Here is a 24122-nt window from a genome sequence, read left to right as displayed (position 1 = left end):
GGAGATATGTATTTTGATACCCGAGAAAGGACATAGGCTACTTTTTATCCCGGGAAAATGACGCAATCCCGGAAATCCCACGGGAACGGGAACTATGCGGGTTTTTCCTTGACTGCGCGGGCGAAGCTGTGGGCGGAAACCTAGTATCTAATAAATTTAACTCTCATGTTAATATCTAAAGCAAGATCTTGAAGATTGCAGTGCAACAAACATACATTCGTGGTCGGTAAACATTTGTGGGTTAAGCAACGTAGAGTGCGGTTAGTTTAACGATGGGAGTTTCCTTGTTAGCGTTTCAACTAAGTACCTAAGTAGCTACATAAGATATTATCTAGTTTGGAGTTTTAATAAATAACGAGGTTGGCCAAATGATAAAGATATTTTCTTGTTTAACTAGTTTTCTATATAAGTTTTTAAAGAATAGAAAAAAGAGCGTGTGTGCCGTGTACACGTGTCAGAACTGAAACTTCTTTGGTAATATTCAAAGATGAGATGAGATCTATCACTATGCAAGAAAAAAAATGTTAACAAGAATATATAATAATTTTCATCGTAATATAATACACAATATGATCAATCACCTTATAAATTAAAATTACATAAGATTAAAAAGTATTCATGTTTCCATTGTTATGTATAATTTTATCATTAATTATTCTTATTACATAACTTATGCACGTTCACATTACGTGGTCAATTATGAGCTCTGATGATTAGATTTTTTATTTTTATAAATAAAATAAAATAATCTATCATTGCATAAATGTGGTTTTACGTGTTCTTATTCTTAAAGGCCCTACTCACGGTTCAACACAACCCACAATCTGCTGACACAATTTGTTGAAGTCGCGATTGAGCGTTCTCTACTCACGATTCATCCAACCCTCAATCTGCTGATACAATTTCATTCCGCGATTGCTTGCCACAACGTGTGCACGTCACGTTGATGCCTGGCCTGATGCTAAACCTCAACGCAATAATACGCATTATTAATGGATATACTAATTTATGAAATATAAGATAATTATCTTTGTAAAGCTTGTATTTTTTCCAATTTTATTGATAGATTTCAAGGGCTATAAAGTATAAACGGCTATAAAATATAAACATCTTCCTCAAATATGTAAAAATGTCTTTCCCGCGTTTATCTCAAAACCGCCATTTTGCGATTACTGCGCAGCGCGATTGAGCCGAGATTGGAGCAATCACAATACTCACGTTTCAACACGCACACAATCTGCTGAGACAATTTGTCGGGTTGCTTCCGCGCCGATCCAATACACAACATGTTGGGTTACGCCCCCAACGTGCCCTCAACTATACTATTCACGACACAATCTGTCAGCTCACTGCAGATTGTGTCAGCAGATTGTTACTGAAATTGAATCGTGAGTAGGCTACTTTATAAATTGTACTAAATTCACCAATTATATCGACATGCAAATGATATAAATTCCGGATAGTTAATTAGAAATAAAAAATATATAAGTGTTAATAACAGTCATAATCGTTTAGCTCAAGTACCATTTTATTCTAATAATACTATTTTGTGTAGTTTTTTATTTTTATTCTTAAACATGTCAATATTAATACGCCATTATAAAATACATTAATTAATTGGTATATGGATAATATACCTAATTTTAAAAATAAACCTGTATCGCGAATAATCCCAATTAACTACCAAATATTTATTAATATGAAACCACATAGATTAGACAAATTCAGTATTTTAGCTCAAAGAAAATTATAATTTCGTTATAGCGCATAATTTTGTATTGTCTAACCAAATATTGCTATTTGCGACAAATGGGTATGACGTTCAATCAGCCGTTTAATTAACGGCCTAGGCTTTTGATTACCTAAATGATAGCAAGCCGTATCGTTTTACGACGCATTTACATCAAACGACATAGAGCAAGAACTAGAGCAAGAGCATACTTTCGTGATCTTTGTGTAAACGAAAACTCGTATTCAGTGTTGTTCAGTATTAGAACATTGCATATTATAATCTTTTCGAACGCACTTAGAACAACGAAAGAATGCTCTATCCCTCTTTACATTAAAAAAATGGACATAGTGGGGTTAGTTAGAATGAGCATTCGTTTGATGTAAATGCACCGTTATGCAACGGCGCAGCATTAACAAAAATTATACAAAGGTTTTTTACTAACCTCAGCCAGTGACGCAGAGCCAGGCACTTTCAGACAGAACATAAAGGGTGTGTTCACACGCTTGAGGATTTCACGGAAGTCCAGGGGCACGCTGCGCGGACGCAGCATCCTGAAGTACGTGCTCAGAGCCGAGCCGTGTGAAGATAGGTGCGAACCGAAGAGGCGCATGAAGCCTGCTCCTGTTTAATTGAAATAATTATTAGATAACCCGCTGAACTAAGTAATGTCAATCTATATGTAACGGTGGAAACCTATACAAAAACAAAATTAGCTACATCGGCGCAGCCGTTCTCGAGTTTTAGCGAGACAAACGAAGAGCAATTGATTATCTTCTGAGTATCTGCTGTTCAGTGGTTTTCACGTGACAGAGGAACAAAACTCTTCATTCGTAATTTATCCATCGTATCAAACTTTCACGTTAATAATATTAGTATAATAAGATAAGATAAGAACCTATCGTTGACTGTTATGTCGCTTTTAGGAAAATCGTGGGTAACCTCTTGTACAATGTACATTGCTTTTAGGAAATCGTGGGTTACCTACTGTAGATTTTTAATACAACTAGATTCTAAAAAAATGTACAAAGAGCAACTTCAATAAGAATACCGCCACTGAATAATAAGATACCGCGTAAGAAAACCTCACATCTTACTTCAAATAATAGGTACCTTTGCATTCAGAATTAGGTGCACAAAGTATGAACCTTTGTATTCATGACCATAGTAGGTACAGATCAATGCTAAACATAAGATATTAACGTTTGAACGGCAACCAAAGCTAATTGGAGCTTAATATAAATTAAGCTATAAAATCAGACGCAAAAATTATATTAAACAGATAATTCTTGAAATCCATCCCGTTTCACACAATTGAACAATTCCTTTTGTCAAATAATTTATATAAACGGAGTCGAATTAAACAATAAGGTGATTTACGAAAGCCCCGTAACTTCCAAATCGAAAGATCGCTTCAGACACTCGCAAATCTCATTTTAAACCCGTATTAAATCATCTGAAGTTGAGCCTATTATAATTGCTTGAATAAATCGGGAGGAACTGAATTTCAAGTTTTCCACCGTCGTATGTTTATTTGAAGTAGATAATAATTAATAATGTTACATAGTTTAATAGAAAACTTTATCACATAAGGCACACAATTTATAATATAACTAGGGATGTTAGTGGTACTTACTTTCTTACCTACAATAATAAAAAACTAAGTATTTTTTATTGAGTTAAAAATTAGTATAGGTACGTAGGTACTATAATTATTAATTATTATTAATTTGCTTCGCTCTTTTAAGCCTTCAGATCAGATCTTCTAAGATGTCATAATCAACGTGTTATACTGAACTTAAAGATATTTCGCTTGAAGATAAATAAAGTAACATGGTGAAACGCTACTTCTTAAAAATATCCGCGATACTAATTAACCAATTAGGTATGAATTTCTGTTGTAATTGACTTAATTCTGTAGCTATTAAAGTTATTCTCTAAAAGTAACGAAAACACAACGCCAGTTAAATCTGCACACTAATTCCCTCGCAAAAATAAACACAGTCTCTAATGGTTGAGAGTCCAAATATTTTTTCTGTACAGTTTGAAAAAACAAGCCATGAAATCGTGGAAAGAAGTCCCGGGACCCTCATTAAGAGAATTGCGGTGTCGCAGGGTCTGAGAAAATGGACTGTAGCAAAAACAGGCAAGTGACGTCCAAATAAGAAATATATCTTACTTGCTAATGTTCGCTCTAATTATATTGGGACGTTTCATATTCCGTTTATAAGCTTTGAGACTTGTATTGAGGCTTGAAGATGAGTGGTTATATTGAAGAAAAAACGGTAGGTTTTGCTAGATATTTTTGATACAAGTAGAATATGTTATAGGTACTAAGACTTAGTCAATTCATTCTTTTTAAGTTTCAAGTGTCAGAGTTATCTAATAACTAATACTGAACAATATTGTAATATTATCATCGTAAGTTTCCTAAACTTGGCCTAATGCAACAATATTAAAGTAATCTTCTATATCATTAGCTAGGCTTTATATAAAGCGCTGGATTTTTCTAAAGACCCTTCTAGATAACCTTTACAATATTTGGGGTTTGTAAAGGGAAATATAAAAACAGAATTTGGCTGAATATTTTAGACGAGGTTACGTTGTGGTCTACTGACTTTTATTATTCGAATTTTGTGTGGAGTTATTTTATCCTGATATTTATCGACTGAAAAGATGTTATGAAAGTATGTAGGCAACACTTTTCATTAAAACTCTATAGTAATATTATTGAAGTTAATTTCTCTAACAAGAGAATAACTAATGGGTGTGGAATTTCCATGTGCGACGCAGTACACATAACATCAGGTGACGCGTCTGCTCTGTTGCCTCCTCTTACATGTATATAAAAAAAAGATTTTCATTCTCATACGGCATTTTGATACTTATCTGGGAAATCTATTTAATTTTATATAACCTTTGAGCTATTAATACAATGAATTATTGGTGTACCAATACGTGTACAATACTATTATAACAATTTATTCACATAATATACTACTGTTAAAACCATAATTTTTTTGTTCTCAAGCAAACCCCACAGAACGCTCCAATGACATTTTCTGAAATTCAATATCTTAAAGGGTAAATTGGGGTAGAGATTTGTTTATAAATTTAGTTATTTTCACCGCTAAATTAGAATATTTTGGGGCATATATTTGTGACATGACTACTATCTTATGAATGAAGCGTTTGAAATAGAGTAAGGTTAGTTATAGAAATAAATTCGATATCCAATATTGGAGAAAATATTAATGTTAATGTTTCGTTTTGTAGATTGCGTATTTCTTATTTTAAAAGAACATACTTCGCTTTATTTGATTATATTTAACAAATATTGCACTTACTTATCAAATTAATTAAGAAACCACATAATATATTTTTAACCAAATTCAATTGACAATTAGGTGGCTTTATATTGAGCTGTTTTATTATTTATTTAAAATGCCTACACAGCATGTCCCTTCGATAAATCATGTAACTGAAAATATGTTACATGCGGGCACATACAATTTTATCTTTTCACCTCATTCAATTAAAATAAATTTTCCTATAAATAAATTCATTAAGGCCTTAATCACACTGACCGAAAGAAAAGCGATAAATCTCTAGCTCGTAACAATTTAATTCAGCTATAAAGTTGACGGTGTAAAAAGTGCTAATAAGAAACCTATCACGCAATTCATTTGTCCTGTACTTGTAGTCTCGACACATTAATCGACATCGATGTCGACCGAAATCGGTCGGTAACTAACGATTTTCAGTATCTATAGTATGGACCTAAAAAATTTAGTGTTGTTTTTCCAAGAAATTTACCTTGATATTATGGAATATATAGTAAATTAAAATTAGTTTACTATATATTCCATAATTTTTCGAATTATTACAAATACAATTGCATATGAAAAAAGCACATGTTATGCACAAAAAACATGGCAGTTAATTTAATTTTAATCAAATTCGATATTTTTTTATATCAATCGTTTAATTAATGTTCTATTTATTACATATTCATGGAATCCAAAATTCCATCTATGGCAATCTCTATATTTACTTTTTTGACATTTGACATCAATCAATCAAAATAAATATAAATTTTGTATTTTCAAGAGGATAATTTTTAATTATATTCTTAAAAATCCTATAAATCTATTGGATAACAAATATCCTAAGAAAATATCAATCTGCGTTATGTTTTTATATAGTTAAAGCTATTAGTTTTAGTTTAGTAATATTTCGTTATTTGTGAAGTGCAATAACATTCTAATCAAAAGACTCTAAAAGCTCTACAAGATAATTTTGCTCAATTCGAAGCCTTTCGAAAAATCTTTAAGACATCATAGAAACGGACGGAGCTAAAACTAAAGACGGAACGGATAATTTGTATCACTTGTATTTTTAGCTTGTCTTATTATACAATAATATTATGTGCATCATTGTAGGTATATTTTATTACAGTTAATAAGCAAAGGATGAATATACGCAATTGATTTACTTAAATATAAATATTAATTTTTATTAAACATAAATATTTATCTATAAATTTTATATTTTACAGATGTACAATTTACTAGAATTATGTTGGTGAGAGATGATGGTTTTGAGCCAAATTTTCAACTACGCTATTATAAACTATTAAATTAAATTTTTCTAATAAAATTGGATCGTTTTTATTTTATTTGTATTCATCTGTATAATTTTATTATCTTAGAAGTTCAGAAAGAAATTTATCGAATATTTAGGCTGAATAAATGCAGATAGCAGTAAACTATTCTAATATTTATTTAATATAAGTAATATAAGAGGCTTCTTAACATCTATAATATAAAAATGAATCCCAAAATGTGTTGGTAAGCGCATAACTTTAGAACAGCTGAACATATTTCTTTAATTCTTTTTTTATTATATTCCTTGAAGTACGAGGATGGTTCTTATGTAAAGAAAACGTGCATATGTACCACGGGCGAAGCCGGGGCGGACCGCTAGTTTTCAATAAAATTTTGAAACCATCTTAAAAATAAAACATTATTTGTGTACCTATCTATTTTATTTTAATTGCAATAACATTAAATAAGAGAAAAAATTATTGCGTTTAATCATATAGCATCGGAAGTGTGAAATATCTTTTTTATTATAAAACTAGCTTCCGCCCGCGATTCCGTCCGCGCGGAAAAATTAAGAAAAATTAAGATTTCTTTTTTCTACGTATTTTTCCGGGATAAATAGTATCCTATTTTATGCCCAGGATAATAAGGTATAATTATACCAAATTTCATCGAAATCGAACCGTTAGTTTTTATGTGATGCCTTCACATACAGACAGACAGACAGAAAGACAGACAAATATTTTTTTTAATCACATATTTGGGTTTGGTATCGATCCAGTAACACCCCCTGCTATTTATTTTTTCAATATTTGCAATGTACAGAATTGACCCTTCTACAGATTTATTATATGTATATAGATTATAATAATCTATAATTTTTCCGATATTTTCAACCGTATCTACAAACCCACACAAACCGTAAGGCCCTTCTCCCATTACGATACGCACAGGCGATTCAAGTATCCTGCAAGTTTCGGAGACTAGTCGCCGCGGAGTAACTCACATACATTTGTATGTAGGCTCGCACACTACGCTATCGGTATCCTACACGTCCGCGACTAGCATCGCACGACTCACCGTGTTGGTCGCTTTTGCGTCACGTCTCCCGCGTATCTCTTCGGTAGAAAAATAAAAATTTCTTATCATCATGAGTTGTAGTTCTCGTGCGGCTACAAATCTCTACAATTTATTTTTATTTCAATATATGGATGAATCCAGTACTTGCTACTCTTATGTTGCCGTCTTCTATTTCTATAAAAAAGAATAACTGCAAGTCGAGCTTCTTCGTCACTGGAATCGCTGATTGCTCGAGATAACGACCTAACTGTTGTTACAATAAATAAATGAATTATTATTATTATTATATAACGTCCGCCCACAAAAACGAGGCGCAATAACGATGTCATTTTTCAGTCGCATAATATGCGATCATCGGGTAGCGAGCAAATATCTTACTAGTATTCTACTCGAGTATCGTACCTATTCTAGAAGTATCGTAATGGGAGAAGGGCTTTAGTTATCGAGATCTTGTCGAGATCAAAACGTCGGTATCATAACGATTGACAATGTCAAAGTATAATTTGTTTTGACAACATTCGAATGTGTTGCAAAGAAATGATTTTCCAAATCCATGAAATCTATATTTTATTTATTGTTCATATATCTACGGAATTGAAATAATGATGTTATTAATTTAGATAAAAATGCATTACTACACTGCTATTATTATATAAATATTTTGACGCATAACGGAAAGTTTTGTGAAGAATAAAATTTTTAAACAAATATGTATCTATTGTATGCTTCCATCAAATTGGGGAGAGGTATTAAGCGACATCATTTTCATTGCTGAAGACGGGTCTATAAATTAGTTGTCGGTAATTACCGACTAATGTGTCGAGACTACAGGTGGTTTTATTCACATAGTAAAAAACTTTACTATTCTACATACGGCTTTTTAAATCATTAGCTTATTTTTGTGGAATAATTACGATAATAAATATATATAGGTATAAACATAGGTAATAAGAATAATTAATAAAACGACTCCATACAGAATATTATTTGCTATTTTGTTATACTTTTTTTAATGACTCTAGCGAGCATAAATTAGCATAAAGCTTTCTTCGGTAAATGGAACATACAACACAAATATAACTTTTTCAGACAGTTCCTGAGATAAGCTCATTCAAACAAATTAAAAAAAAAAAACTAAACAACAGCTTTATACCAACTAGCGGTCCGCGCCGGCTTCGCCCATGGTACCTACATGTTTACGTTTTTTTTTCATAAGAACCATCCTCGTACTTCAAGGAATAGATTCCGCAGCGCACGCGAAGAAATAATTTTTATTAAGGAATTTTTTTCACCTTGGGTTACATTATTGCATGTTTGGTAAGGATCTCTAATTTTTTTGAAAATGCAATATAGCCTATGTTGCTTAGTGAAGATGCAGCTTTCTAATGGTGAAAGAATTTTTGAAACCAGTCCAGTAAAACTACTGGCATACGCATAAACATGCGTGAAAACCATACATACATACATAATTACAAAACTTTCCTCTTTATAGTATTAGTATATAGATATTAGATATTTGTATAGATTACTTTATTGATTATCTCAAGTACGAGTAAGTTTATATTAACACTGTATTAGTGCTGCTATTTGAAATAACAACACCTCAATTTGTATAACGTATTCCCACTGAAGCGACTCGGACCCCAAATAAAGTTTTTAAGCTATAATCCATCACACTCGTCAGATACGTGTAGGCAGATTACAAACATAATTGAACTTTTCGGTTCTTGGTCATATTGATCCGGATTATACTAACACTGATTTAAACTATTAATGATAACAAATTATTTGCTAGAGATAGCTGATATTAAGTACACTTTCGGTATAACTTCTATATTATAATCAAGTAACTCACAACAAAACCAATTAAATTTTTGTATATTCAAATTTCGTTTCGCTTTTATCAAAGTGATGATGAAATAAAATAATACACGTTAGACCATTTTTTTTATATAAAACTAGCTAACCGCCCGCGGCTTCGCCCGCTTTGTCTAAAACCTAATAAATTATATACTTACTAAAAGTTAAAACCTACCTCTGGAATAACTCTTTTAAAAAAATCCGCATTAAAGTCCGTAATTTTAAGCATACAAAGAGATATAGGGACAGAGGAAGCAACTTTATTTTATACTAGCGGTCCGCCCCGGCTTTGCCCGTGGTACATATTTCGCAATAAAAAGTAGCCTATGTCCTTTTTCGGGTATCAAAATATCTCCATACCAATTTTCATGCAAATTGATTCAGTAGTTTAGGCGTGATTGAGTAACAGACAGACAGACAGAGTTACTTTCGCATTTATAATATTAGTATGGATTATAACGAAAACGAAATAATAAATTGTAACGAAATCAATTCATCTCAACCATAAAACTCCGTGACACAAACTAGAGTCAACATTGAAAGTAATACCCCGTAGTATTAGAATTTAAACATTCTTGCAGCTGCCTTTAAACTTTATTTGAAGCTGCACTTTCTTTAATAAAATATTAACAGCTTAGAACTCAGGACGAAGGATCACGTCGAGTTACAAGGACCAGCACTTTACTACTTTACTGTCTCTTTCTATTATTTAAACGTTTTTGTTTTATGGTTGTAATGAAGTCTCTCTCAGTGTTATTTCCCTTCTTGGCTAAGTGTGCAACCGCACACGCCCTGAAACTAAACCCAGTTTAAGGGTTTCTAGTGTCTACTCTCTGGAGACTAAATAGTATGAAAGGATATAAAATATTTGAGACATTTTTAAATATAATTAATTGCAATCTACAGGGTATTAAAAATTTGCAACAAGTTAGGACAAGACACAAGAATCACAAAAAAAGATTTAAAAAAATCTAAAATAAATCTCTGTATGGTCGCTGAAGTTAATCTATTAGGTACTTCAAGAAACAACTTGTTTTACGGATAAATGATTTTCATCATAAATCTCAGTGAGAAATGCATTGAGCCTCAAAGAAAATGCAATCTTTTGGCATTTGAAAATTTATTATATTGAAAATGATGTGTTTAAATTTCTACTCATTTCAGGATTTTCAATACTAACGTCTCGCCCGGGTTTCGTTTAATTTCTACCTGTATCAAGAGTATTTAGTATGTTTATTCAGTTTACAAAACAATGAAATGTCATATTATTAATCACAATTATATAGGTACCTTACTTTCTTTACCTATGTCATTGTAAATCGAGCCAGCCCACAATACCTACTTTTACTTGTTTACTGTCAAATTCGATAAAAATTTCACAAAGATAAATGCAATTTATTTCCCGTGAATTTATTCGAATATTTATAGCATTGCGGTACAATATGGAGACATTTTGGTGTATTCCCGTAAAAGCATTTGTAATGCAAGCTATGAATCACTCGGGATTTCAAAGCATTCAACCCACTTCTTGACAGTAAAGCGGATACAACGCCATTTGTTATTTATTTGTTTAATTAAAACGCAGTATATTTACTAATATTATAAAGAAGAAAGATGTATTACGTACAAATTAACTCCAACTACTCTTTCGAATAGCACGTTTTTTCGTCACCGTGTCACAGTCACCGACATATCTCGCCGGATTAGCACGTTGAAGTGGCAATGGGCGGGGCACATAGCCCGTAGAACCGATGGCCGCTGGGGCAAAAAGTTTCTGGAATGGAGGCCACGAACTGGACGACGAAGCGTGGGAAGGCCTCCCACAAGATGGACAGATGACCTGGTCTGAGTGGCAGGGAGCCGCTGGATGCAGGCCGCCGGTGACCGGTCGTACTGGAAATCCTTGAGGGAGGCCTTTGTCCAGCAGTGGATGTCCCACGGCTGAAACGACGACTCTTTCGAATTTATCGTCTCAATGAAGTTAACGTCGAGACAACGCGAGGGAATTATTAAATATTTTATACTGGTGGAGGAAAACTTCGTTTAAACAGGCATGACATAAATCCAAAATTTTTATATGGGTTGTACTTGAAACCATTTTGGGAGAACTGTTTCTGCAAAAAATTATTATCACGAATGAAAAAATATTTATTATTTATCACGAATATACCTAGTTCAATTATCCTGAAAAATACGGGCCTTACATAATTTATATTAACAAACAAGATAAATACTAGGTACTCAAAGAATATGCATTTTATCATTTTATGAATATGTATAAAACTTTATTCTACTTCTGTTCCATAATTATTACAAAAGCGAAGCAACAACGAACACTACGTAATCTAAACACGTTTGTCGTTTTCACTAACAAAATCACGCGTCTCTCCATCACGCTTGAGACAAATTTGTGTTCTAGTTTAACAATGTAGATCTCGTATGATCATTTAAATGTAAACATGTTTTAGCAGGGGAATAGATGCTTCCCCAGGAAACGACTGAACGTCAAATACGTTACGTGTCATTACACGTAATGTAGTTTAAGAGTTTCTAGTTAAAAAGAGTGTGTGCTGGTTTGTGTTATTTTTATTTACAAACTTGGTCAAATGGTTTAATATACATTAAATAATAAAAATTCAATATGGCTGGGTCTTTAGGTATTCTGACTGCATACGAAAGTGTCTATATAGATGTTATTTGGCCTTTTACAACATTATTAATCAGATTTTACTTAAATGGGATCGGATTCGGATATCTATCTACTATACTAATATTATAAAGCTGAAGAGTTTGTTTATTTGTTTCAACGCGCTGATCTCAGGAACTACTGGTCCGATTTTAAAAATTATTTCGATGATAGATAGCCCATTTATCGTTATTTATCATCACGTTAAGACCAACAGGAGCGGAGCAATGTGGGTGAAACCGCGGAGCACAGCTAGTTTTAATTATGGGAATATGCTATCAAAGTGTTTTCAATTAATATTTACATCTGCATAAACAATATAATTAAAATCGAAATCCCATCTCAGTAATTCACTGTCCCAAACTTAATTAATATGGAGGTTAAGAGGAATACGGAAAGATGCAATTAACAATTTATTACACGCAAGGAATTTTCAATCTTATACCTATCGTCTTAATTACTACAATTGATTGGCATTCAAATAATTGGTGACCCTTCAAAACAACAAGTAAACCGATCTCGAAGTAGTTTGTAAACCTCCAAGTGATCAATGACGATCTCCTGAACTAGTATATGTAAGATTAAATTGTTTCTGTGATTCCTTTGATCTTATAATAAATATAGTATTGTATATTCGTTATACTTCCGTACTAGTTTATGTTTAACAATACACCCGAAGCAAAAAAGACACATAACAAATAACCTTAGTGTTCTTTGTAACTACAAAAATAAATGAGCATTATCTAAACTTGCGTGTTAAAAAACTACCTAGCCTTGTCTTAACCGCGAATGAAACGTTCAAATCGCGATTTTAATTAGCAATTTACGCGATTTTTCGCTACAAATACCGTGTAAACGAATAAACTAGATATCCATTCTGACGTTCGAAGCCTGTCACTCAGCTAATTGAAGCTGTAACGAGCGTATGTCAGTCACGTGCTACGAAAATGATTTGGAGCGCGCGTGACGTCATATTCCATCTTTAATGCCGGCATAATAGACAGGTTCTACAGAGCGAGCAGCGTCGCGAAGCAATTGCTGCGTGTAGCAACTCGGTCTCTGTCTACGCGTGCTGTCATTTTCCTCAAATGTGGCTATATTCAGAGAATTCTCACGCAGTAATTTTAGCGCACGAAACTATACATCAATTTAAGATTTTATAATTTTTGGGACGAAGTTCCCTATCGCGCGTTGCGAAAGGGGGCTAGCCGGAAAATGTGTCGTAACGAATTGTGTCGAAAGCCGTGCGTGAAAAGCGTGCGCGTATTTTCTGTCAAGCCAGTTATTAATCGAAAGGAACTTCGTTCCATCCGGGTGTCCCTTGACAACTCTCCTAGTTTTTTTTTAAATTTAAATCTTGTATAAATTTATAATGTTATTGTTGCATTCTTTGTAAATGATTCGCAAATGGCTGCTCGCTCTGTGTGAACCTGCCTAATAAAGATTTCCAAAGTGATAAAAAGTTAGATAAAGGTCACGTAAATGTAAACCGACTCATTAAACATTTCGGCAGAATTATTTAAGTTACTAGAAACGATATTAATTATTATGTTTCGTACACATAATATACCTACGTAAACATGAACAGCTGTTTACGGGTACCTAAATTATTTGGTATTTTGTAATCATTCCTATTCATATTAAACCAATTTTGAATATATTATTATCATGCATTTCTTAAATTACGGGACCGTAAAAGAAGCAATCTTATTTATAAAACGTTCATATTCCAATCATTTTTTATAAAATCAACCAATTGAACCTTTTTGATGCAATCGCTAAAGACCAATTAAGGACTTTTCAAAAGTAATATTTTTCACCCCACGCTATTTGAATTCCATGAAAAAGTAATAAATCACAAATCATTCCAACGTAGCTTTAAATAAATATTGAAATCTTATTATTGGTTAAATAAGTTGATATTTTTCAAACATTATAGCTAATCTAGATTCAGCCCGCGGCTTCGAACTGTTATGGGAGGTGAAATAAACCTCTTTTTAAAAAAAGATTTTATTATTAAAACTTAGTTTAAACACAATAATTGCTTTTAGAGAAATTAATACACAGACTTATATAGATTCGCCGGCAACCGTACTCTTAGGATGTTGGAAGTAGACTGAGGTGGAATGGAATGGATAAGCGACGCGTAGGGATCATGGCGGAAAAGGAATGTGCTGACGGGATAGTTAGAGGGATGGCTGTATGCATTAATGCATACAGTCTTGGGATGTAACACCTCCCGGGGGTAGTCCAAACTACGGGGTTAAGCTACGTAGTTTGGATTTGGAGCGGAGCTAAAGGAAAGATATGAAATTAATAATTAATTCTGGTGCTAGGTCCGGATTTAGATAAAGGGGTTGAACTCTCTAATGAAACGGATTTTCTCGGAGGGGTGTCTTGGATATTTGGTGTTGGAATATTTTCAGGTTCAGGCGGTTTGTGAAGGAAACGAGGACAGTTACCGGTTTTGAAGTATAAAGCTAATTTATAAAATAGAAATACAATTATTATACTTATTACTAGAACTAAAATTATAGAATAATGGGTCTCATATTTAATTATTTGATGTTGGTTAATGATTTCGTCTATGTCGTCCGAAATTGTTTCAAATTTACGTTTTGATTTTACTGTGAAGATGTCCAAATTTATATCCTTTGAGTGCATAGGAGGCTCATTATTCCTTTCCGTTTTAAATTTACTTATATTATTACAGCATGAGTCATTAATTATATTGAAGTCGGAATTAGCAAACGTTACATTTAAAAACATGTCTTTGAACTTAGGTATAAGCCGAATATTTTTATTATGGGCTACACAGTCATTTGGGATATTCAGGATACCCGTTCCTGAAATGGTTATTATTACATTATTTCTATTGCGGCACTCTACAAACAATTTATCTTTTGGGGATTGCACGTAAATCCAGTTATAATTAGAAATAGGTTCCCAAATTGTTATATTTCCGAATATAAAATCTGTGTGACACTGGACTGGTAGGGCGCTTACAACATTTGTTAATAGTTCACTTTCACACCGAGGATTTGAAGTTGCTGAGTATACATTCGTGACGTCACATATGAGCTCATTTGGGTTTATAACAGTACAATATTTGATAGAATCTAATGTACAGTATAATGAATTGTCAGTGGTTATTGCGATGTACTTAATATTAGGAATTACATAACTAAAAGAATTCGGTTTATCTCCATTATGCGGAGTAGGTAAGGCTAAACAGTGGAATAATCTATAATCTTGTATGGCGACTAACGGAATTCGTAATACAAAAATGATCTTATTGTTAGAACTATAGCAAATGACTTTAGAGATGTTTAATAACAAGTGTATATTATTTAATTCTATGCTTAAAGGTAATTTACGATCTACGGGTATGTGTCTATAGTTATCGACAAGCTCTTGGTACAGTTTCGTGGGAGTTAATATAGCCGGGTGTAAAATGTTTTGTGTACTGAATAGAATAGCATTTGTTATATCTTCTAATCGGAATGATATCGTCAGCATTGCTGCTTCGAGACGAGCCAATATGTTATCAATTTTTGATTTAATATTTAAGTTAATTGAGAGATTTGAGAAATTTTGAAATTGAGAAGAGAGTTTGTCGATAGCTTCCGCGAGACTGGCCTCATTACTTTTTATATCGTATAATGTTGAATTAAATTTAGAAAAGGTCGAAGATGTGATTAAAATATTTTCTTTAAGTAATGAACTCAGTTTTTTCTCGTTATTCTGTACAGCTTGTATGGCGTTATCATATTTTAATGCATCATTTTCGTCTAAAGTGCCAAATATTGTTTTGGAGAGTGTGCCAATACCAGCAAACCAAGCCCCTCGTTTGAACTTATTGCTGATCAAATGAGAAAAAGAAGAATACTCTGATACTATGTCATTATATCGGGTTTTGAAAGGTTCTAGTATGTAACTACATTCGGTGTTATTAGGATAATGAGCCTGGATCTTGTAACATATGAAACGTAGTGTGCTTAAAAATGAGTTAATATTTTCTATATGCGGATTTATATAAGATATATCTAAAGGGGTTACTACATCTAAATAGCCTACGTTAATATTTAATTTCCCAATCGGGTCAAAATAGAGTCCTGCACTACGGGTGATTGGATGAACAAATTCTTGTTGATACCGATCTGGAGTTGAACTGTAAGTAATAAGATGGAAGGTAAGTACGACTAACTAAAGGTAAGTATTATATAAGTATTATATTACTAAGATAATAAGAAAACTTAACTAAGGTAAGTTATTGAATTTTATTTATAACTACACTTATTTCTAACACTAATCATTATTTTCCTTTACAGGTTTACGTCAACATCGGCAGGCTTCACTTCATCAAAATGGTGGGTAACATGACGCCGGTTGATTAATGGCGTGAGAGTGCTATTTCCATTTACACGGATTATTTTGTATGGGCCCTTCCACACTGGAGAAAGGGCTTTCCTGGATCTTAAGTGATTTTTAAGATATACATAGTTCCCACTTTTATAGTTAGCTGACCGAGTGCGAGTATCGTAATAGACTTTAGATTGTTGTTTTGATTTCCTAATTAAGCCTAATGCTTTATCTCGGGAATGTTTAAGGCGACCTTGTAGCATACGCACATATTCTGGATAGGTAGCTCCCGAAACTTCTTCGTAAATAGAACTAGGGATCACAGGCTTATGTCCGAACATTAACTCGTATGGAGTATAATTAGTTGTTGAATGTACGGACGTGTTGTAAGTAAGCATTGCGGTATATACATATCTAGGCCAATTAGATTGTTCAGGGTCAACAAAAGATCGTAAATATTCCTTGAGAGTAGAGTGGCTTCGCTCCAGAGCACCTTGTGTTTGCGGATGATATGGTGAGGACCATAGGTTTTTAATTTTTAAGAACTTACAAGTTTCCTTGAATAATTCTGAGGTGAAATTTGTTCCTTGATCGGTTAGAATTGTTTTAGGTATACCAAATATGGAAATATAATGAAGTAAGCACTCGCTGGTTTCTTCAGCCGTGGTACTACGTATAGGATATGCTGATGAGAATTTAGTGAGGTCATCTTGGATAGTAAGGATATATTTGAGCTTCGCCGGTCCTGATTCAGGCAAAGGTCCGACGATATCTAACGAGATTCTTTGACATGGTTCCGTCGAAGTACTAGTAATTTGCATTGGAGCACGATTTATCTGTCTTAAGGCTTTATTTATCTGACATTGTGGACATTTCTTAACATAGGATTCGATATCACTACGCATGTTCTTCCAAAAGAACATTTCTTGGATACGTTTTAACATTCTAGTGATACCGAGGTGTCCCGCGATTGGGATGTTATGATTTTCTCTAAGAATTTTGGGAATTTCGGAAAGAGTAGGGTATATGATCTTATCTCGGTACACATGTATAGTTATGCCTGAATTATGAAATAGGAACATTAACATATTATAGATTTTAACGAATTGATGAGTGTCAAATGGATTTCTAAATTCTGTAATAGCTATATCTGGAGTGACGTTAGTATCAAGATTTATAACTAATTCGTCCCGAAGGGATTTAAGACTGTTGTATATATCTACATACGAAGATTTGTCAAAATGGTGAACCTTAAAGAATAATAAATAATAAGTGACATTATTATGGTCAAATGAAATGAATGAATTTAAGGTTCTTTCCTTATTAATGATTTCTGTACTATCAGGTAAACTATCGAGGACACCTCGAATAAATGGATTAGATTCGTCAAGATCTATAGAGGTTGGAAGAATTATAATTTTACATTTTGTTTTATTAATATCTTCATTGTATTCTAAAATTTTGGTATTAAATACTCTATCGTTTTTAGACATTATCTTTAAGAAAGCGGGATAATCATCATCAGGTAAGTTTAATTCCAGGGGAGAGGCTGGAGTTGGATTCGTGACAACGCGCTCATCAGAGGGTTGTCCAGGTAAGTTTTGCGTTTCAGGTTGGAGAGACGGTGCGGGTGTATCAACAGGATTGGGTACGAGCTCCGGTGAGACATTATTTTCATCATGAGGAGGTAATGAAGGTAGGTGGATTTCGTCAGGATTAAAAGAGGGTGGACTTATGAGCAAGTCCATTAGATCTTGATCTAATGCCGGGGGTGCTTCCGCATTCGGATTGGCAACTAATGGATTTTCTGGCTGTACAGGGTTCACGGGATATCTAGATAGGGCGTCAGCGTTTACATTGAATTTGCCTTTCTTATACTGGATTTCATACTCAAACTCCTCAAGTTTGAGTCGCCAACGAACTAGACGGGAACCCGGATCTTTACAATTAAAAAGCCATTGTAGTGGCTTATGGTCGGTAATAATTGTAAATCGATGACCATAGATGTATGGTCTGAAGATCTTTGTCCCGAATACAATGGCCAAACATTCTTTTTCGGTGACGCTGTAATTGCACTCAGCTTTGTTCAAGCTGCGTGAAGCGAAAGCAATTGGACGATCTTGTCCAATCGGCCCTTGGGATAAGATAGCGGAAATAGCAAAATTTGAAGCGTCACACGTTAATAGGAATGGCCGTGAAAAATCTGGATAAGCTAAAATAGGCGCATTCACGAGTTTATCTTTTAAGGATTCGAAAGCTAGGATTTGTTCATTTTCCCATTTGAAAGGAACGTCCTTCTTGAGAAGGCTAGTGAGAGGTTTCGCCAATTTTGCGAAATGAGGGATGAAACGACGATAATAAGACACTAAGCCTAAAAATGATTTGATGTCTTTTGGATTTTTCGGAGTAGGAAATTCTGTCACGGATTTGGTTTTGTCTGGATTGGGTTTAACACCATCTTCCCCAATCACATGCCCTAAATATGTGACTTCTTTTCGTAAGAATTGACACTTATCGGGCTGGAGTTTTAAATTAAAGGACCTGAGCCTGTCGAATACAGCTCGGAGGTTATTGATATGCGTTGTTAAGTCATAGGAGTAAGTGACGATATCGTCGAGATAGACGAAGCAACGGCTGCCTTGTAGTCCAGAGAGGCAGTTATTCATTAGCCTTTGGAAAGTGGCTGGGGCGTTTTTCAGACCGAAAGGCATTCGATTAAATTGGAAATGTCCTTGAGGGACGGAAAATGCTGTTTTCTGAGCATCTGAAGGAGACATAAGAATTTGATGGAAACCAGAGCACAAATCAAGGGTAGAAAAATATTTACTTTTACCTAATTGATCAAGAATTTCATTGATTTGTGGGATTGGATAAGTTTCGCCGATTGTTATATCGTTTAGCTTTCGATAATCAATTACAACTCTCCATTGTGGCTGACCTTGAGAATTTGCCTTTTTAGGCACCACCCATATGGGTGAACTCCATGGAGAACAAGACGGTTCAATAATATTTTGAGTTAACATTTTCTGTATTTGCGTTTCTACTTCCTTCTTGTGACACTCAGGAAAACGATACGATTTAGTATGAATTGGAACGTCAGTACTAGTTTGAATCTTATGTTCTATAGCTGTAGTATTAGTTAGCTTATCATCTGGAAGATGGAAAATATCTGCATACTGAGAACAAAGTTCTGTGAGAGAATTATATTCTTCGTCATTTAAATGATCTAATTTCAAGGATTTAATTATTTCCGGAATTCGTTTAGATACATTATGATAGTTATTATTTATCTGAAATGCAGTTAGATTTAAAGGAGCTATATCGAGATTTAAATTAGACTTCAACGTTATAGGAGATTCTGAAATGTTAGCAACCGTCAGGTTAACGCGATTATTTTCTTTAACTTTGACTATACAATTGGAAATTAGTAGATTTTCAGAAAGGTGCTGGTCTACAATCACACCTTCATTAAGATTGGCATTGCGGACTGAACATTCTATCACGGTTTCGGTCCGGGCAGGAATAATAAAATAAGGATCAACAAAATGCAATTTGATGTCTAAGTTACCTATTCTTAAGGTGTCATGAATATAGTCAATTTTACAGCCAAAAGCTGTTAAGAAATCTGTACCTATTATTCCGTCATACGGTAGATTTATTTGCTTTATAACATGGAATTTAAATTTTACAGATTTGTTATGAGCTAGTTTAAGACCGAGTAAGAAGTGACCTTCCGTCAACGTTGGTTCATCGCCAGGGTCAATGCCCTTGAGTTTAATCGGTTCCTTAGTTAAATTAGGATATTTAGTAATACTAGACTGCTTGATAAGACAGATAGCGGAACCGGAATCTACTAATAAGGACAATGGAATATCGGAAACTGGAGACTCTAATAAAACATGCGGTAATAACCTTTTGGATGTATCTAAATTGATTTCATAAACTTCGCGATCGACACCTTTGGTTACTATAGGTGTCGATAACGTTGGGACTTGTGGATTTAGGAGTTGAGATTGGTTATTCTTCCGGTTAACCTTGGAATTTGAAAGGTGGCTTGTCAACCCTGATGTAGTAAGGTCGTCGGTTTGGGGCTGGCTACCCTGTTGATTGACCTTGGATTTCGAAGGATTGGCTGTCAAGCCGGATTTGATAAGGCCGTCAGTTTGGGGCTGGTTACCCTGTTGCATGACCTTGGATTTCGAAGGGTTGGCTGTCAAGCCGAATTTGATAAGGCCGTCAGTTTGGGGCTGGTTACCCTGTTGCATGACCTTGGATTTCGAAGGGTTGGCTGTCAAGCCGAATTTGATAAGGCCGTCAGTTTGGGGCTGGTTACCCTGTTGCATGACCTTGGATTTCGAAGGGTTGGCTGTCAAGCCGAATTTGATAAGGCCGTCAGTTTGGGGCTGGTTACCCTGTCGCATGACCTTGGATTTTGAAATAGGATTTGTGTCGACTTTGGATACTTGTCTCGTGCGACACTGAGGCGAGACCCTTATTCGTTTAAAGGATCTGGTGATGAGTCATCATAACCATTGGATGCGTCAATTTCGTCCTGGCCTACAGGATCGGATTGTGCTACATAAGTTACTCTGGGTGAAGGTTGGTGCTGTGCTCTGAATCGATTATTATTGAATTCGCGTCTTTTGCATTGCGAGATATCATGACCAGGGATTTTACAATAACGACATAATATAGGATGAGAATTCTGTGGCGGACCGTTAAATCTAGTTCCGCGGAATGGATTAGGAGGTCTGACCGACCTTGACTTATTGTCGTTATTATAATTATTAGGTTTTTGATCACCTTGAGGGCGTTTATAAAGCGTCTGCTGAATACGTTCTTCCGAGATTGCGAGGTTCACTGCCTCGTTAAGATTTTTGGGTGATCTACATCTAACGATGTTGGAAATTCTGGGGTGTAACCCCATTAAGAAGTGATGGAGGGCTAAATCCTCCATCGCTGCTGTTCGACCCGGAAGTTCTTTAGCCTTCGTGGTGGATAATGATATCTCGGTAAGGAGTTGAGAAAGATTAGTCTCGACCCGCAATGCATACTGACTAACGGTTTCCTGTGAACCCTGCCTGCTTTCTTGCAGCTCAGTTAAAAGATGAGAATAATGTTTACGTTGACTGAACTGCGTTTTTAAGAATTCTTTTAATTGTTCCCATGTCCCGAATTCTTTAATGGAACAAGCTACTTCCGCTCTACCGCTTAGTTGACTTAAAATATATTTGAATAAAATAGGTTTCTGCTTATCAGATGCATATTCATATGCGTTATTGCAGTTCACGATAAATGAATTTAAAGTTTCCCTATTCCCATCATAGGGCTTAATGAATTTAAAAAGAATATTAATATCTAGTTCAGCCATAGCTAATGCGGCTGCGGCTTGTCTGGTAATTCGTGGTGAGCCCACGGGAGACTTTACAGATTCACTATCGCTAGGAATTTCTTCCGGAACGGGAATGAACAATTTACTATCGTCAGCGCGCGATTTTGACATAATATTTTAAGTTTAATATTTTATATTTAAAAAAATGAGGGGAAACAATTTTAATTTAAATAAAACTGTACAAAATAACGGCATATAGAACAATCATAAATTATACACGGGCTCTTAAGCTATGTTGATAATACAGACAATGATAACGACTTACAATGTTGCATGAACGGCGACGATGAGCAATGCGACGATAAACATCCGGTACATTGTCTACGTTTGTCTTGTGTTTTGACTTCGTATTTCGGGACGCTCTCAGGGCGCGACGCTGCTCCACGGACAGGAACGGGCAGGAACGGGCAGGTGTCCAATTTCAGGACACGCGCAGGGATACTGAGTGCCTGTAGCACTCCGACGCAGGGAGAAAATCACGTCGATGGTTATTTAATATATCACTTTACGCACTTGAAACCTTCCGGTTTAGCACTTATGCACCTTGGATTTTCACACTTTATTCACCCTTTACACTTAATAGTTTCCGGACTGAACAAAACGCGGAATACGGAATGAGCCTAAAGGTTGCCTGGCACTGGAATTTCCGTATCCCACCGCTGCCACCAAAATGTTATGGGAGGTGAAATAAACCTCTTTTTAAAAAAAGATTTTATTATTAAAACTTAGTTTAAACACAATAATTGCTTTTAGAGAAATTAATACACAGACTTATATAGATTCGCCGGCAACCGTACTCTTAGGATGTTGGAAGTAGACTGAGGTGGAATGGAATGGATAAGCGACGCGTAGGGATCATGGCGGAAAAGGAATGTGCTGACGGGATAGTTAGAGGGATGGCTGTATGCATTAATGCATACAGTCTTGGGATGTAACAGAACGTTCGTGGCATAATAAAAGTATATTATCTATCTGCATAAGAAATCACAACCAAATCCGTTGTATTTTTCGTGAATGGGCAAATCAAAGTATCAGATTTAGGGCTGATTTTTCAATCCTTGGTTAAAACTTATTCATCGAATAACGTATTAAACTTCCATTTCAAAAATGTATTCTAATTGTCCGTATATGACAGTTTACAGGTGACATTTTAAAATGTTCGTGTAATACTTTATTGGACGGATAAATTTTAACCAAGGATTGAAAAATCGGCCCTTATAATACTAAAGTTAAATTGAAGCTACTTTCAATTCAAATAAAATATCGCAGTTTTTTTTCAATTTATTCACAATAATAATTTGACATAATATAAAATATAATTTACTTTAAAAACCCTGAAGCTTAAATACTCTCAAAAAGATGATTGCGAAAACCATTAAAAAATTTCACAGTATAATCTCCAACCTCTTCATGCAGCTTTTAAAAACGACATTAATTTCAGCTCAATATTTATAGCAATTTATTAAAAGTTGCTGCAAACTGCTAATTGATTATTTTTGCGCATTTTTTTTTAATTCAATTTAAATTTTTATTAATATAAATAAATATTGGAGTTATTCAAAAACACCTTTCCAACTTCTCTTTTTTAAAACATTTAATAAAGGTCTTTAATTCGTATATTGACTAATTAAGGTTACGGGGATAACATTTATATAGTTTAACTAGCTTACCGCCCGCGGCTTCGCCCGCTTTATCTAAAACATAATATATTATATACTAAAACCTTCCTCTTGAATCACTCTATCTATTAAAAAAATCGCGTCAAAATCCGTTGCGTAGTTTTAAAGATTTAAACATACAAAGAGACATAGGGACAGAGAAAGCGACTTTGTTTTATACTATGTAGTGATTACATTTATGAAAACCTTTAAACATTCATTATTACGAAGATCTACGAATAAGCGAAATTATCTCAATTTAATTAAGACAAGATAGTCTACAGTTTTGGTCCTAACGTAGCTTTATTCAATTACAGACACTAGATTCAAATATAACTTATTCAGCTAACCTAAACGTTTGACTCAAATCACTAGTGCTTGTTTTGCCTTCCTTGCCTTTGCTAACAGAATACCTTTGATATTGTTAGTATTAAAGTTTCAATGATACTGGTATGCTTTGGGTATTAATATTCTACAAATTGTCTGTTATATTGTGAAGTTCTAATGGTAAGAAAACTTTATCTCATGCTTTATGATTATTTTGTTCTTATCGAGTTTGTTTCTATTAAAAATATTATCTAAGCTATATTTTTGGAGTCTAAATTCTATTGTTCCGGATTGCAAATAACCAGTAAATTCCAATTATGTCGGGATTATAAGAAAAATCTCACTTCCCACTTATAACGTGGGTTTTAAAGACTACCCACATTTTGCCAACACCTCTTATCACTCTTTCAGAAAACGGTTATAT

General features: G+C 34.3%; 1 protein-coding gene across 1 annotated transcript in view; it reads right to left on the bottom strand.

The window, feature by feature from the left end:
• The window catches only part of LOC123701203 (head-specific guanylate cyclase), a 134119-nt gene that overhangs the window by 41236 nt on the left and 68761 nt on the right, over positions 1–24122 (bottom strand). The window contains exon 8 of the mRNA XM_045648601.1: positions 2175–2353. Coding sequence (XP_045504557.1) covers positions 2175–2353 — 179 coding nt within the window. The remainder of the gene's footprint in view (positions 1–2174; positions 2354–24122) is intronic.

Source organism: Colias croceus, chromosome 21 (genome assembly GCF_905220415.1).
Source record: "Colias croceus chromosome 21, ilColCroc2.1".
NCBI lineage: Eukaryota > Metazoa > Arthropoda > Insecta > Lepidoptera > Pieridae > Colias > Colias croceus.
The sequence above is the reverse complement of the archived record's forward strand: the minus strand, read 5'-3'. Positions and strand labels throughout refer to the sequence as shown.